The sequence below is a fragment of the Hyposmocoma kahamanoa genome, unplaced genomic scaffold (assembly GCF_003589595.1).
Source record: "Hyposmocoma kahamanoa isolate Upper Pololo Valley unplaced genomic scaffold, ASM358959v1 289, whole genome shotgun sequence".
Taxonomy (NCBI): Eukaryota; Metazoa; Arthropoda; class Insecta; order Lepidoptera; family Cosmopterigidae; genus Hyposmocoma; species Hyposmocoma kahamanoa.
In genome coordinates this window covers 14,678-29,298 of record NW_020653777.1, presented here as the reverse complement: position 1 = coordinate 29,298, position 14,621 = coordinate 14,678, and the positions used below count along the sequence as shown (strand labels likewise).

Sequence of the window (14,621 nt, the reverse complement as noted above, 5' to 3'; positions counted from 1 at the left end):
ATACATGGGATCTCATTATTTTTTGAAGTCGGCTAAAAAAGAAACAAAACAATAATAATCATCATCATCATTTCAGCCAGACGACGACGACTTGCATCCAACGGATTTCCGCAACCTTCGCCAGATCATCAGTCCACCTTGTGGGTGTAGGTGGTCTGCCCACGCTGCGTCTTCCGGTACTCGGTCGCCACTCGAGAACTCTTCGAACCCATTGGCCATCTGTTCTGCGAGCAATGTGCCCTGCGATTGCCACTTAAGTTTTGCAATTCTTTGGGCTATGTCGGCTACTCTGGTTCCCTTGCGGATATCCTCATTACTAATTCAATTTCATTGCCCTTGAGCGACCTTGAATCTTCTTATGAGGCCCACAGTGAGCGACCACGTCTCAGGGCCGTAAGTCATCACTGGCAACACACACTGGTCGAAGACTTTTGTCATGAGACACTGTTTTTTTTTATGATAGCAAGTGACGGAAAGAACAATTCGTGCGCCTGGTGGTAAGCGACATGTCGTTCCGTATCCATGATATATCAGTGCCACTCGGAGCTTTAAATCCCAAAGATCTGAGAGGCACTGCCACCGCATCCGTCATCCTGAGACGTAAGTTCCATGTGCCTAAATTATAGGCCCCTTCAGCACCCTGACCCTTCAAGACCGACAAAACTGTTATTTTGGACAAGAAGATATGGCGTAATTTCCCAAATTAATTTAGTAATTTCAATTTAAAGAATAAACTATTACGTACAATTAAGTTATTATCCACTCCACACAATTCATTGTTCTACGGGCAGCTGGCGCGTGCATCTATTCTTGCTCGAGTTCACCGCATGCAGGGATCCGCTGGCCGGTCAGACGCAGCGGATGCTGCCACGCGGGCAACCGACACCTGGCCCGGGGGATCACGTATGCAAATATAAAAAAAACGTGGTCACACCCTTCAGGAGAGATGTTGTTTTATAAAGTTGAAGCCCTTACATGCCCAAGCCTGTTTTGTTTTAAATTTTCAATTCGTTTTGTCGTAGCCAAGACGTAGTGCCGCGAAGTTTTTGAATACATGTTAGGTTAGGTAATATTTTTATTCCTTTATTTTAAGATTTACCAACATTTGATTACATTATTGCATAATAATAATAATAACACACACACTCAACAGTGTTACATTACAATGTTAATAACGCAAGCTAGGAACGCCTTGAATTTTAATTATGTCCCAAAAGTTAAGCTGTGTGGCACTCCTCTGAATAGGGTCGTTATAACCAGACATAGACACGAAATGTTTATTATTGGTAATTTATTTGAAAACTATTCTGCACAAATAATTACGGTGACAAATGCGCTCCGATTGGCCAGTTCGAATTTGGAACAATTGACGGGTGTCGTTAATCGTTTCACTTCAAACGACCCGTTTAACTTGAGCTTTGCTATAATGGACGACAATTGAAAAATTACACATTTTTATTTAATTACCGATGAAATGTGATTCCGTTTGTTTTGTAATTAGATGTTTTGTTGTTTTTCCCACACCACCGAATGGAACAGCCCCCAATTGTTAGAGATATAATCTTTATTACAATAAATACAAAATATTTTTGGAATATACGGAGACGAACACACAGGTCAGTTCTTGGCGCTATACTATTTCAGCTTTCTAATTTGTGATTTCAGCGCAAACGAGAGTTGATATTTGAAAGTGATATAAGGCCCATTTGCCTGATGAGTTGCCAGGGATGGATGACACTTATTTCTCTATTTCCGGTTATATACTCGATGGCATTGGGTCTTTGGAACATAACACAGATATTGAGAGAGAGCGTAAGGCGTTGGCAGTGCGGGGCAACATGTTGGCCCGAAGATTTGCAAGGTGTTCTAGCAACGTAAATTTATCGCTGTGTAAAGGCTTCTTGCCAGACCTTTACACCTGCAGCACCTATGGTCAACTAGACACGGAAAGCTGTCTAAGAGTCGTGTACAATAATATATTCAGGATACTCTTACGGCTGCCACGGTTATGTAGCGCGTAAGGAATGTTTGCCGACACTCATGTAGATGGAATTGCCGCCATCATGAGAAAGAGAGCGGTATCCTTGATGCGCAGAGTGCGTGGCAGCGGTAACGTCATCGTGATTGCTGGCAGGGTCCGGATTCAGTTCTTGAACACTGGACCAAACTTCATGTATACACTAAACCCAGTACATGTAAGTTGTAATTACTAACATTAGTGTTGTTACGGACGGCCGTACGCGTCTGGACAGTTAGAGCAGTATGAGTGGAATTACGTAAATAATTCAAGGACTCTGATTGGCCGGGTGGCGTCTGAGGCGCATTGATAGGGCTGGTACGGTGTGAGAGACGTCGCGCCGTGTCATATATGTAAGATAATCTTGTACGATTTGTTGATTCACTTTCATTCTTATTCGATATTCAGATCCGAGTTGTTGATCGATTTTTCAACTTGTAAGTCAAACGGGCATAGAGATAAGGTGTTCAAATAAGTTTTTATTGAAATGTACACAGGTGTATACAGTCCACTTTCCTAAGTTTGAATACATCCAACAAGTGTGTAAGTTTTTTTTTGTTATACTAACCAATATGGATGAATAATCCGAAATATAGTAATTGAATTAAAACTAAATATGTCAAACAGTTACAGCTATTTAAATACCACTTGCAAATTAGTAAGAAATCTATAAAATTGACAACATAAATTCAAGTACCTAGGTAAATGGAAAATCAATAACAATTAATAACAACAGCAGCAGCTAAAACTGAAATAAAAATATAATAATGCATTTGGTTTACTACAAAACAAAACTACACCGAATAAAAGTAAGTACTTGTTTATTAAATAAACTAACTGTCAGAAAAAAAAGGACACCAAAAAATATATATTTCATTATTTCATTTAACAGCAGTAGAGCGCCTTGTCAAGAGTTCGTCCAGAGAAATACTGCCACCTTACCTATTTCTGCCGTCAAGGAGTAATGTTAGCATTACTGCTTTCCGGTTTTGAAGGGTAAGGGTGCTGGTGAAATTACAGGCACATGGGACTTGTCAACTTACGTCTCAAGGTGACGGGCGCAGTGCCCCTCAGATCTTTGCGATTTAAAGCTCCGTGTGGCACTGCAACTGTTATGGACAGGCGTGTAGCTTACCATCAGACGCACGACTCGTTCTTCCCGTCACTTGATATTATAAAAAAATATTACAATATTTTTAAGCGATGTATTTGTAGGTAATAAATAATGAAAACTCGAGATGCGAGAAATTTGTGTGGGAATATGAACTTTGCTCTCCCCAAATTTGGGGGATTGTAACCGTGATTTTTGAGACTTTTAAATAATTGGCATTGGCAACGCTGGTGTGTCCATGGCACCTGGGACACGGTTTCCCTAGTGCTATGAGTGTGTGAAAAAAAAAATTGTTGATGTCGATATCTAATATTAATGCAAACCGAATTATAGTAACAAAAATATTACTTTAACGACTATATTTGAAATTTACCAAAACATTATGACGCTGCATCCTCGTGACAGAAATGTGACCTTCATAGATTCTATGCGAGGTTATGGACTCTAGACGAAAGATTGATTGAATTATAGTTTTAATCGAGCAACACAAGCGACGAGAGATGCACTCGTGCTCGGTGACAACGTGTGGCATTGGCGGTTACATGTCGTATTGTTTTATTAGTACCTATGTAATATGTGTATATGCAAATATTAGTAGTGAATTACGTAAATAATTCACGGGCTCTGATTGGCCGGGCGGAGTCCGCGGCGCTTGATAGGGCCGGTACGGTATGGGAGACGCCGTATCGGCATATTTTGAAAGAGAGATTTGTTGTTCGATTTTATTATTCAGTATTTTAAGTTATATGGGACATAGAGATAAGGTGTTCAAATAAGTTTTTATGGAAATATATACAGTCCACTTTCATAAGTTTCAATAAACCGGAAGATTACGAAGTTATACGGAATTTCATTGAAGAAGGAACCAACGACTTATATCGTTCATTTGGTGCTACATTGAGGTAATTGATCTAAGCTAAATATGGAAAAAAAAATACTTATTTTTTAAACGTTAAAATGGCGTTGTACCTTTTTAAAAAAGCGTTTTACAAAACGCTTTTCACATTTAAGCGCATAGACTTTTTATGTTAAAAAAGCTTGCAAAAGCAAGAGCAGTCCACTAAACTGCCGTCCATTAACTAAAACGCGACTAAGTGAAAAATGGTCAAATATCCGTGTTATATAGCAAAAATAGAGCACAAAATTCTCTTTTAAAAACTGTTAAAATTAGTTAACGTGTTCGACTTCTCAGAACTTTCCCTAACGATGCATAGCTGAAATATTAGGGGTTAGAGTATGAAATTGCCGTTTTATTGCAATAGGTTCTTTGAATTTTCATAGAATCTTCATGGTTTGAGGTTTTCGAATGAAACTTTTTTCAAATGGTTTCTGTGATTTTTTTTTTTTAATTTGAAACATTTGAATATCGACTTTCAATTGTTTTTGTTATTCAATTTAGACAAGAAAGATGGATACTGCGAAAATTCGAGTGATTTTTGAATACGAGTTCCGACGCGGAACTAACGCGGCAGAAACAGCCCGCAATATCAATGCTGCGTTTGGAGAGGGGTCTACTAATTAACGCACCGTGCGATTTTGGTTTAAACGCTTTCGTGATGGAAATTTCGACTTAAAGAACGAGTCACGAGGAAGACCGCCCACACAGGTGAATAACGATGAATTAAGAGAGATAGTGGAAGCCGATCCTAGTCAAACTACCCAGGAATTAGCGGCATGGTTTAACGTTACCTTACCCACAATATTGACTCACTTGCGTCAAATCAATAAAATAAAAAAATACGAAAAATGGGTGCCTCATGATTTGACTGATCTGCAGAAAGAAACGCGTGTTGAAACTTGTGTTGCCTTGTTGAACCGGTACAGAAATGAAGGAATATTGGATCGAATTGTAACATGTGATGAAAAGTGGATTCTTTATGATAACCGGAAAAGAAAAATGCAATGGCTGACCCCAGGTCAAATGCCACAACAGTGTCCTAAAGCAAAACTTACCAATAAAAAGGTCATGGTAACTGTTTGGTGGTCTCAGCATGGTGTTATTCACTATAGTTTTCTCCGATCTGGTCAAGCAATAACGGCAGATGTCTATTGTGCCGAACTCCGAACCATGCAGCCCCGACTCATGAATCGATCTTCACCATTATTGCTCCACGACAACGCGAGACCTCACACAGCACGAGAAACCATTTTGACCCTTCAGGAACTGCAGTTAGAAACCATTCGTCATCCTCCGTATTCACCAGACCTTGCTCCAACGGACTACCATTTTTTTCGTGATTTGGACAATTATCTACGTGACAAGAAATTTTCTTCCCAGGAGGCAGTACAAAATGCTTTCACACAGTTTGTGCAGTCTAGATCGTCGGAGTTCTATCGCAAAGGCATTAATAACCTTCCCATTAGATGGCAGCAATGTATAGATAATAATGGCAACTATTTTGATCAAATAAATTTGTTAAAAATTTAAAAAATAAACAATTTAGATTTTCAGTACAAATCGGCAATTTCATACTTTAACCCCTATTATCATTAAACAATTTCAATATTCTAAAACTAGGTTATGGCTTTTTATGATATATCAAAAAACTATTTAACCGCGTTATGACGGCAGCATAGTCGTTTGAGTGCGCTTCAGTGTCCCGAGTCTACTTATGTAATAGTTTTGCTGTCTCTATACTTCAGTAAATATACCGACAACTGTCTCCAGCAGACATGCTTCCAGCTTGACAAGGATTTGAATCTAAAATAAAACAACATCATAGAACCTACTCAATTTATTCATCTTTTTCAGCCGCAGTTGTATATGCCTCAATCTTTCTTCATTTGAAATTGTCTTTTTCTTTTTCGTATACTCCGGTTCAATGTTCCTCGAAATTGTAAGCTTAACCAGCTTAATGTTAAAGAACAACTTCTCACAGCGGTCACACTTCTGTTTCTTCCCGACTTCACTATGTTCTCTTAAGTACACATATTTATGTTTCTGATTGCTTTTGAAAAACAAAAAACACACTTCACACACCTTGACTAACTTCACGTCTTCATATTTTCCAGTAATATTCGAACTTTCCATATTATGAACGTCTGTATGCTTGATACGTTCGCTTTCTGTTACGAATCTTTTGCCACAAACCGAACATATGTATATGAAGTGGTAATTGATTTTATGGCGGTACCAATTGTAGTATCTGAGGCCACAGGTGCTGCATTTTGACAAGTGCGAAGTCTTCCTTTCGTTCAATAAGTGTTTTTCACCAATATGTTTCAGGCTGTGGTTGTTACCGTCGATGTAGCGGTCACAATGAGGGCAGAGTGGTGGGAGATGTTGTGTGAACTTCATGTGTATTAGTTCATGTTGGATTGATTTGAACCTGGAAAAATAAACAACATACAAATTAATTTCAACTCAAGAAAAACTTTAATAAGTAGATGAGTCGAACTGGACTGGAATTTAAGACATATTGGTGCTATGTGAAATTAGAAGCAGCTGCCCCATATCTTCTACATTAGTTTTGATCATAGTGACCCTCCTGACTCTTAGGGTATACGAGAACCTGTGCGGGCACAGATTACACACCTTACAAGTTCAGACTCTGACCCCAGATCAGCCAGGGTTGTCACAGACCTCTGTCACTTGACTTCATTCAATTCTGGAAAGGCTAGTGCCTACAGTACCCGCCCTATTTTCCAGATAGGTACCGTAGCTGTAGGCACGCTCGCTTTCCATTACGCAGTACATATACGGTTGCCACCACTAAGGCGTCGACTCTAAAGTCCACTAGCGAATTTCCTCATCGGTGGCTGAACTATAAGCCACGCGTACTTCCCGACGCCGAGAAACTACGTCTCTCCAGTTCCCAAGAACCTAAGCCGCTGAAGGCCTTTGTTCACTGTAGTACCATTAGACAGTGCCATTAATGGTACAGAGTGTTTAACTATGGCTATTCCATTCGGTGGTGTGGGAAAAACAGCAATCATCTAATTGCAAAACAAACGGAACCACATTATATCGGTAATTAAATATTAAATATGTAATTTTTCAATGTTTGTCCATTAAAGCAAAGCTCAAGTTACATTTCTGGTTATATAATATACTCGGTGCATACCGGTTTGCATGGTGCCGCCATATCCGAGGTCCTGGTTTCGATATCCGGCCGGGTCAGTGTAGAAAAACTAACGTTTCTATATTGGTCTGGGTGTTTGTGGTACCGTCGTTGTTTCCGATGTCCATAACACTAGTGCTTTATCTACTTTGGGATCAGAGCAACGTATGTGTCTAATTTTTTTTTTTTAATCTACCCAGTAAGAATTTCATTATAGTAGGATGATAAATATACAGTATATTTTTTGATGATGATGCAATTCCTGAATGTGCCGTTCTTTTAACACATAATGATTATTTCTACAAATTTAAATGTAAGTTGCGCGTTCTTACAGCTTAATGTTTTGTTTTCGTTGTTTTTTTTATCTTTCACAAAACATTTATTATAAATTAATACAATTGTACTGACATATTGACATCAATCAATTATGTACCTTAAATTTCGTGTATTAATGAATAATTTGAATTTGATAATATTCAAAGTCTTTATTTTAGTATTATTATAATTTCATTGTATCTGGGTATATGTGATGTGGCTACCTGTAAATTGGCTTACACTTGTTCCTTCCCCAATATTGTCTTTTTATCTTAATTTTTATGTGTAATCTGTTGGTGTTCCAAACAAATGAATTCCTGTCCAGTACCAGAGTTTGTCTACAGTGCTTTTGAATGTTCCAGACTTTAGCTTTGTATCTGCTTGTCTATGGAGGCGTGTGTGCTCTGGTTCAGCAGAGTGAGCTTTGCCAGACTATGTGCTATCCCTATAAAGGTTTCAGAACCAACAGAGACCTACCTAACACTAGATCTTGCTAAATCATCCGCTGCCTCATTACCCTGGATGTCAAAGTATTATGTTATCATATAAACCATTTATTTATTTCTAGCATATTTCTTACCTATTGGAACTAGTCATTCCGCAACGTTGACAAACACACATTTTGTCTTCTATTAATTCGTCATAATGCACACTAGGAGTGGAAGTTTCTGGTGCCCTGGTACCCACGAGCATCTTCCCTAGATATAGTTCCGTCTCTTTCACACCTGTATGCCTATCTGCTCCAGGTAGATGTGTTAAATTATATTCGAAGTTGTCAAAACTTATAAGATCTTCTTCGACGTCTTCGTCATCTTCAAAAATTAGTTTATTTCTTATATTTTCCTTTCTTATCTCAGAATTTGAATCTTGCATGTGGAATAGTTTGATTTTGGCAACATTTTCGAATTTATCTTCCTGTACCTTTTTAATGGTAGCTATTTCAAAATCGTTGAAGTTTTTCAATTCATTTTCTTGCGTTATCTCCTGAACGGAATCTTTATTATAGTTTATTTTTATAATTTCTGCTAAACTGTCATCATGTTCAACAAATGTTTTCTCCTCAACATATGTTTCCTGATACAGTAACCTGGAAAGCGTATCTTCAACTAGAACAACAGGTTGTTTTTCTATGGTGTTTTTGACACGAGCACGTCTAAGAAGTTCATTGACTATAACATCACATGTTACTAACGGTTCTTTGGTGAACATAGAATTTAATATCTCAGTTTTATTAATTTTTGAAAGTGTAGATTTTGATTTAGAGTCGTTACTCGAGTCTGAGATGTCTATAATGTCTTCATTTTCTTCCATGTTAATCAAGTTCTGATCATTTTGTTCCTCATTGTTGTTATACTTCCAATCAGGTGTCTGAGAAACTTTATACTGATCGACTTTCTCAACACTGTTATTTTGACTAGGTATTTGAGATTCACTATTTCGAGGATCAGGTTTCTTATAATCGTTATTCTCATTAGGATTGTGATGCTTATTTTCATTTTGGTTTTCTACAGACATACTATTCTTATGTTTGCTTTCTACATGTTGTATCTTTATTGCATGATAAGTTTCTTTATGTTCTAACAGATGTTTTTTAGATAGAAAGTGCTGGTGGCATTTATAGCATTTACAGACTTCGTGGTTTATTAGGGGTATTATAATGTGACGTGCGTTGTGTACTAGTATTTGGTACCTGTAAAGAAAACAATTTTTTTTAATACATAATTATAATTACACTTACACAACATATCTTATACTTCATTTTTTTAATTAATTGAGGGAACCATCATAGTTTTAAGCCCGCAATACATGTTGGCCGAGCCTAGGCCAACGCGAGCGTAGGCCTAAGCTCGGCCAACATGTATTGAACGAACGAAATTGATTAGACGAAATTTGTGGAGCTGCCCACACGTTAGCCGCTGTCATTTCCATTGTGCACTGAAACAATATGACGACGCCAACGTAGAAGTTAATGCAGCTGCTGCTGCTTATTTAATGAGCGCCTATAATTATTACGTTAGTGTATACCGCAATACAATTGTAAAAAAGAAAAGACAAAAAAGAAAGTGGTGGATGCTGAGTATTTACAAAAATAGGACAAGGAAAGATGAACATAGAAGAACGTCGGTGGGGTTCCAAATAACAGGTTCATTCTGATAGAACTCCAAAATTTGAAAATATCTTGATTTTTACTGAACGGCCTTTTGCACGTATTACAGCGACAGACGCCAACCGAGCGCCTTTAATTTGTACAGAAAACCCGACACCGCTTCGAAGTGAGACGAGTGGTCGCGAGTGACGGCGAGTAGTGAGTAGTTGTTATATAAAGCTTTTTCTGACCAGCTCAAGCCCATTTCGAATAAACAACTGTGGTGACTGCCTGAATTTATAATAGTCATGGTATTTATTGATTGGCGGTGGACAACGTAACCCTTACTCGAAAGCATGGCTCCTGGCGTAAGGCGGTCCTCGAATGGCGACCTTGACGAGAAAATCGCCCGAGGGAGATCGCACATGCGTAGGAAGGATCACACAAAGAAAGTGGCGGGGTTTAATTGGATACAGGTGACACAGAACTGACAGAAATGGCAGAAACTGAAGGAGGTCTACACCGATGTGGTTGAGAACAGCTAGAAAGAAAAAAGAAAGATGGTCTTTTTATGATTACGGTTCGGATCCTGCGAATGTTTAATGGCAATGGTATGGTAAAGTGTAAGTGCTGGTGTCCGAAACTCGATGCCCAGGCGCCTATTTGGAGTGTGATGGCTGCAGGGTCCTACTCGTGCGATCCAAGCTCCTCCAGCAATCTTAGCATCCTCATGGGTCTGCTGAAGTCTTCGTGTTTAGTTTCAACACCTCACCCTAACTGGTCTTTTCCTTCATAAAAGGTCTCATGGAGCCTGCATGTTGAAGAATGATTAATCCCTTAGAAAATGTGTGAAGTCTCCACCCCACATTCAACCAGCGGCTAACTATGGTCTAAGCCCTCTCCTTGGAGGAAACAACCTCTACATTGGATGTATAATCAGTTCACTATTATCATAATTTTGTATATCTACTTGTTACGGACAGCGAACGAGAGCGCGTCTTCGTTCCCCGCACCCCGCACACCGCATCGAAAGGAATCACCGCCACAGCACCCCGCACACCGCGCTGACCCGCCGTCGCTCTAAGATCGTTACTAGTTGAGAGACCAATAGTTGTACTTAAATAGGAACATTTCGAGCAACAAACGTAGTCAGTAGTCAGTCAGTAAGCAGTTGAACAAGCGTTTAATTTCCGATCCCGATCCCGAGAAGAGCAAGAACTGAACGTCCTTCATGAAGGTCGACAGACGTTGAGTTTGTACTTTCTCCACTAATCAATTAACATTCGCATTGTGGTGACTTTCACCCATATGTACCACTCAACAATACCCGCAAACTTTATTATACACTATTATTTATATTATTATATGTGTCATGATTTGTGTAAAAACGTGCGTATTATTAACTTTTATATTTTAATGATATATTAAATAGTATTAAAATACAATAACTCTTGGGTTTTGTACCGAATTATAATAAGTTCTTTCTTGATAACCTTCATTATCAGATTTTATAAAAAATCTTTGATTGCGTACTGCTTTATTGTTAACTTTCATTACTGAACATTTACCGTCATGTTAATTTGCAATTGTAATTTTCGTATGTTATTGATCTTAAATTGTTAGTTTAAAATTATGTTAAAGATTGTAGCTGAAATCGAGAAACAGGAAATATGTTGTCGCGCGCATGGCGATAGTGGAGCCATCTTTATCGGAAACTAAGAATATTAACCTGTCATTATTTTAGGTTAAAGGTGTTTAAAAAAAATATAATTTGTTCAAAAACGTATTACGGTTAATAATTTTGTATTTTATTAATCAATAACTCTTGGGATTTTGTACTTGTTGCCAACGCAACTGAATTTGTAGTAAAATTTAATATAACTTTCAAAGCATTAACTAAACGCTCGTCAAGGGCACATATGTAGCCGCCAGACCCAAGTTGATGATGAGGATGCCGACGAGCTCGTAAAATTAAAAGACGATTTAAGTTGACTGTAATATATTGGCAATAGGTTGCTGGTTTACGGGAGAAGTGGTGGTTTCTTAAAGTACAATTCAAAATTGAACGTGCTTTTTGACCTTTTTGAGTTCAAACGAAAAGTTCGTTAAATTGTGGTAGGGGTGAAATAACATGTATGTGGTGTTAGTTGATTGGTTCAAAAAAGGCGCCTACGTAATGTGCCCTTGACGAGCGTTTAGTTAATGCTTTTGTCGCGAATCACGCGATAATCAATCATTTGGTGAGTAAACGAACTTCACCCAATTTTTGTATTGTGGTAACACTGCGTTGCCTTTGCTAACTTTTTATTTTGACACTATCGAGACGGCAGTAACGTCAACGGCAATGGCGGGAACCGAATGGACTTCAGTTTGGTTAAAACTAAAGATATGGCTGTGTAAGTGAATGTACCCTAAGAGACAAACAACTGGTAAGTTCCTCAATATAATGTTTAACTTTACGCTTGCATAGACACGGTGGAAAGACACACAACTGAGTAAATTGACGAGTTTAATATTGTTACGAAACATGTTCTATGACTATCAATTTTGCCACGTGCTGACTCGACCCGCAGTAGGCTAGCCTCATTGACGCTTATGACTGTGGGTGCCTATCGTTGGCATCAATCGGGTCGGTATTAGCTGGCATGTACGCTTGCACCGCGATTAATGGCTATCGAAGTTTGAAACCTGTTGGGCAGAGATTGGACTAAAGGGGAGGCTGGAGGTCCACTCGGGGCACCTCTCAAGGTGTTCCGCCCCAGTACATAGGCGAGATGTGCTGGGGGTTTGTACGCGACATACGAGGTACACCTCTACGGTTCCTCGTCATAGCACAATGTAGTGTTATGAACGTTTTAATCATGGTTCAGTGTATGTATACCTATAAATTAAGTATCTTTTGTCGTCCTTCAACATCTACATTGAGAATATTTGAACCAGGTACACAGGTATCACAGTCTAGTCTAAATCCAATAAACTACAAAGTGGTGCCAGCTTTGAAAGTTATATTAAATTTTACTACAAAATCAGTTGCGTTCGCAACAGCACCGAATTATAATAAAAAGTTCTTTAGTTGATAATGTTCTTCAATAATGGATTCCATAAATATATTCGATTGCGTACCGTTAAATTGTTAAGTTTCGTTAAAGAACATTTTACTGTCATGTTAATTCGCAATTGTAATTGTGGAGTTCGATTGATCTTGAAATGATTGGTTTAAATTTACGTAAAAGATTGTAGCTGAAGCCGAGAAACGGGAAAGATGTTTCACGCGTATGGCGATTGAGGAGCCATCTATAACGTAGAATATAAAAAGATATTAAGTGGCGCGGGCTGGCATTCTGTTCCGGTTTTTCGACAATTTGAGTCAAGACATAGTGTTCTGTGGTAAAGACCATATAGATAGATAGATAATAGATAACGCACACACTCAACATAGCCCCGCACTAGGGAAACCCTGTGTCGCGGGTGCCATGGACACACACATAGACAACCACAAATTACACCCAAACTCACGAGAGAAATAATTGTAGGCCAAACAACTATTTCTCCCTGCCCGGGAATCGAACCTGGGGCCTCTGCGTGGCAGTCCGGCATGGTAACCGTTCGGCCACGGAGGCAGTTATATATATTATATAATGTTTATATTATTTTATTATATTTATATTATATTATTATATTTATATTATTATATATATATAATGTTTGTGCACTTAGAGATAAAAATAAAAATGAATAAATAACGTTTGAATAGCTACTCATGGATATTTAATTTATTACATATGTATACTTACCCTTTAAGACGTCAGTTTCTGAAAAGCGGGACAATTGAACTACTGACTTTTATATGGTCGGTATATTACAAATATGAAACGCATTAATGCTCAATTATTTAGTCTTAAGTGGAGACTTCTTTTGTGTAATAGGTCCATGAGGTCAAACATTTTTACAGCAAGCACTACGCTCTAAGCAATGGCGGTGCAGAGATTAATTACCTCAGCTACTTTAAACATACCTACTATGAAAGATTTCATCACAAAACTCGCACTTTTCCTTAATTGTCTTGTATAAATCATAGTTTTTCTTTTCAGTTTCTTCTTGTTCTTGGTCTAAATCTTGTTTTATCACTTTTAGAGGCACATCATCATCGTCGGAACTTGATGAATAATAGCGTTTTTTCCGTGGCATTCTGGAAACAAAAAATATTATTAATTTTTCAAAAAATTCAGGAAAAATCAATTCCAATATCAGAAATTACAGGTCAAGTGAGAATTAATACCAGGACCTGCTGGATGATCAAATTACAATTGAAATAGCCCCCGAGAACAGCACACTTTCTAGAAATACACTAGAAATTGCCATACAATTAGGCAGAGAAAACTAACCTAAAAATTACCTTTATCGCCTAATAAACAGAGCAGAATCTCCACTATGTCACTTTTGTAACAAACACGAAGATATATCGTCGGTGTTTTATAGAAAGGGCGTAAGAGACATTTCGTTTGGATGTACGGCAGGTTGCGGGTTTCTAAGTAACCCATTGGTGATTGGTGAAAAGGGCTTAAACTCTTTTTTTTTTTATAATATCAAGTGACGGGACTAACAAGTCGTGCGCCTGATGGTAAGCTACACGCCTGTCCATAACAGTTGCAGTGCCACTCAAAGCTTTAAATCGCAAAGATTTGAGGGGCACTGCCACTGCGCCCGTCACCCTGAGACATAAGTTGACAATTCCCATGTGCTTGTAACTTCACCAGCACCCTTACCCTTCAAAACCGGAACACAGTAATGCGGATATTACTACTTGGCGGCAGAAATAGGTAAGGGGGCAGTACTACCCTGGACCTACTGCTACTAAACAAACATTTTTTGTGTGAATTCTTCCCACTCACTATGAGGCGATATCCCCAGATAGTGTAGAATAAGCCTTAGGAATTGACATCACAAGGCTGACATCGACATTGAAGTGTTACATGCCTTATTAAAAACAAAATTTAAAAAAATACCCTGACAACAAATAACATACTCTAA

General features: G+C 38.4%; 1 protein-coding gene across 1 annotated transcript in view; it reads right to left on the bottom strand.

Annotated features, from left to right (window-relative positions):
- Positions 1-5,829: 5,829 nt before the first annotated feature.
- Positions 5,830-14,621, bottom strand: part of LOC113229210 — a 9,531-nt gene continuing 739 nt past the window's right edge. Inside the window, exons 2-4 of the mRNA XM_026462731.1 lie at positions 13,606-13,779; positions 8,085-9,194; positions 5,830-6,457 (exon numbers count right to left, since the gene is read on the bottom strand). Coding sequence (XP_026318516.1) covers positions 5,830-6,457; positions 8,085-9,194; positions 13,606-13,778 — 1,911 coding nt within the window. The 5' untranslated portion in view covers position 13,779. The remainder of the gene's footprint in view (positions 6,458-8,084; positions 9,195-13,605; positions 13,780-14,621) is intronic.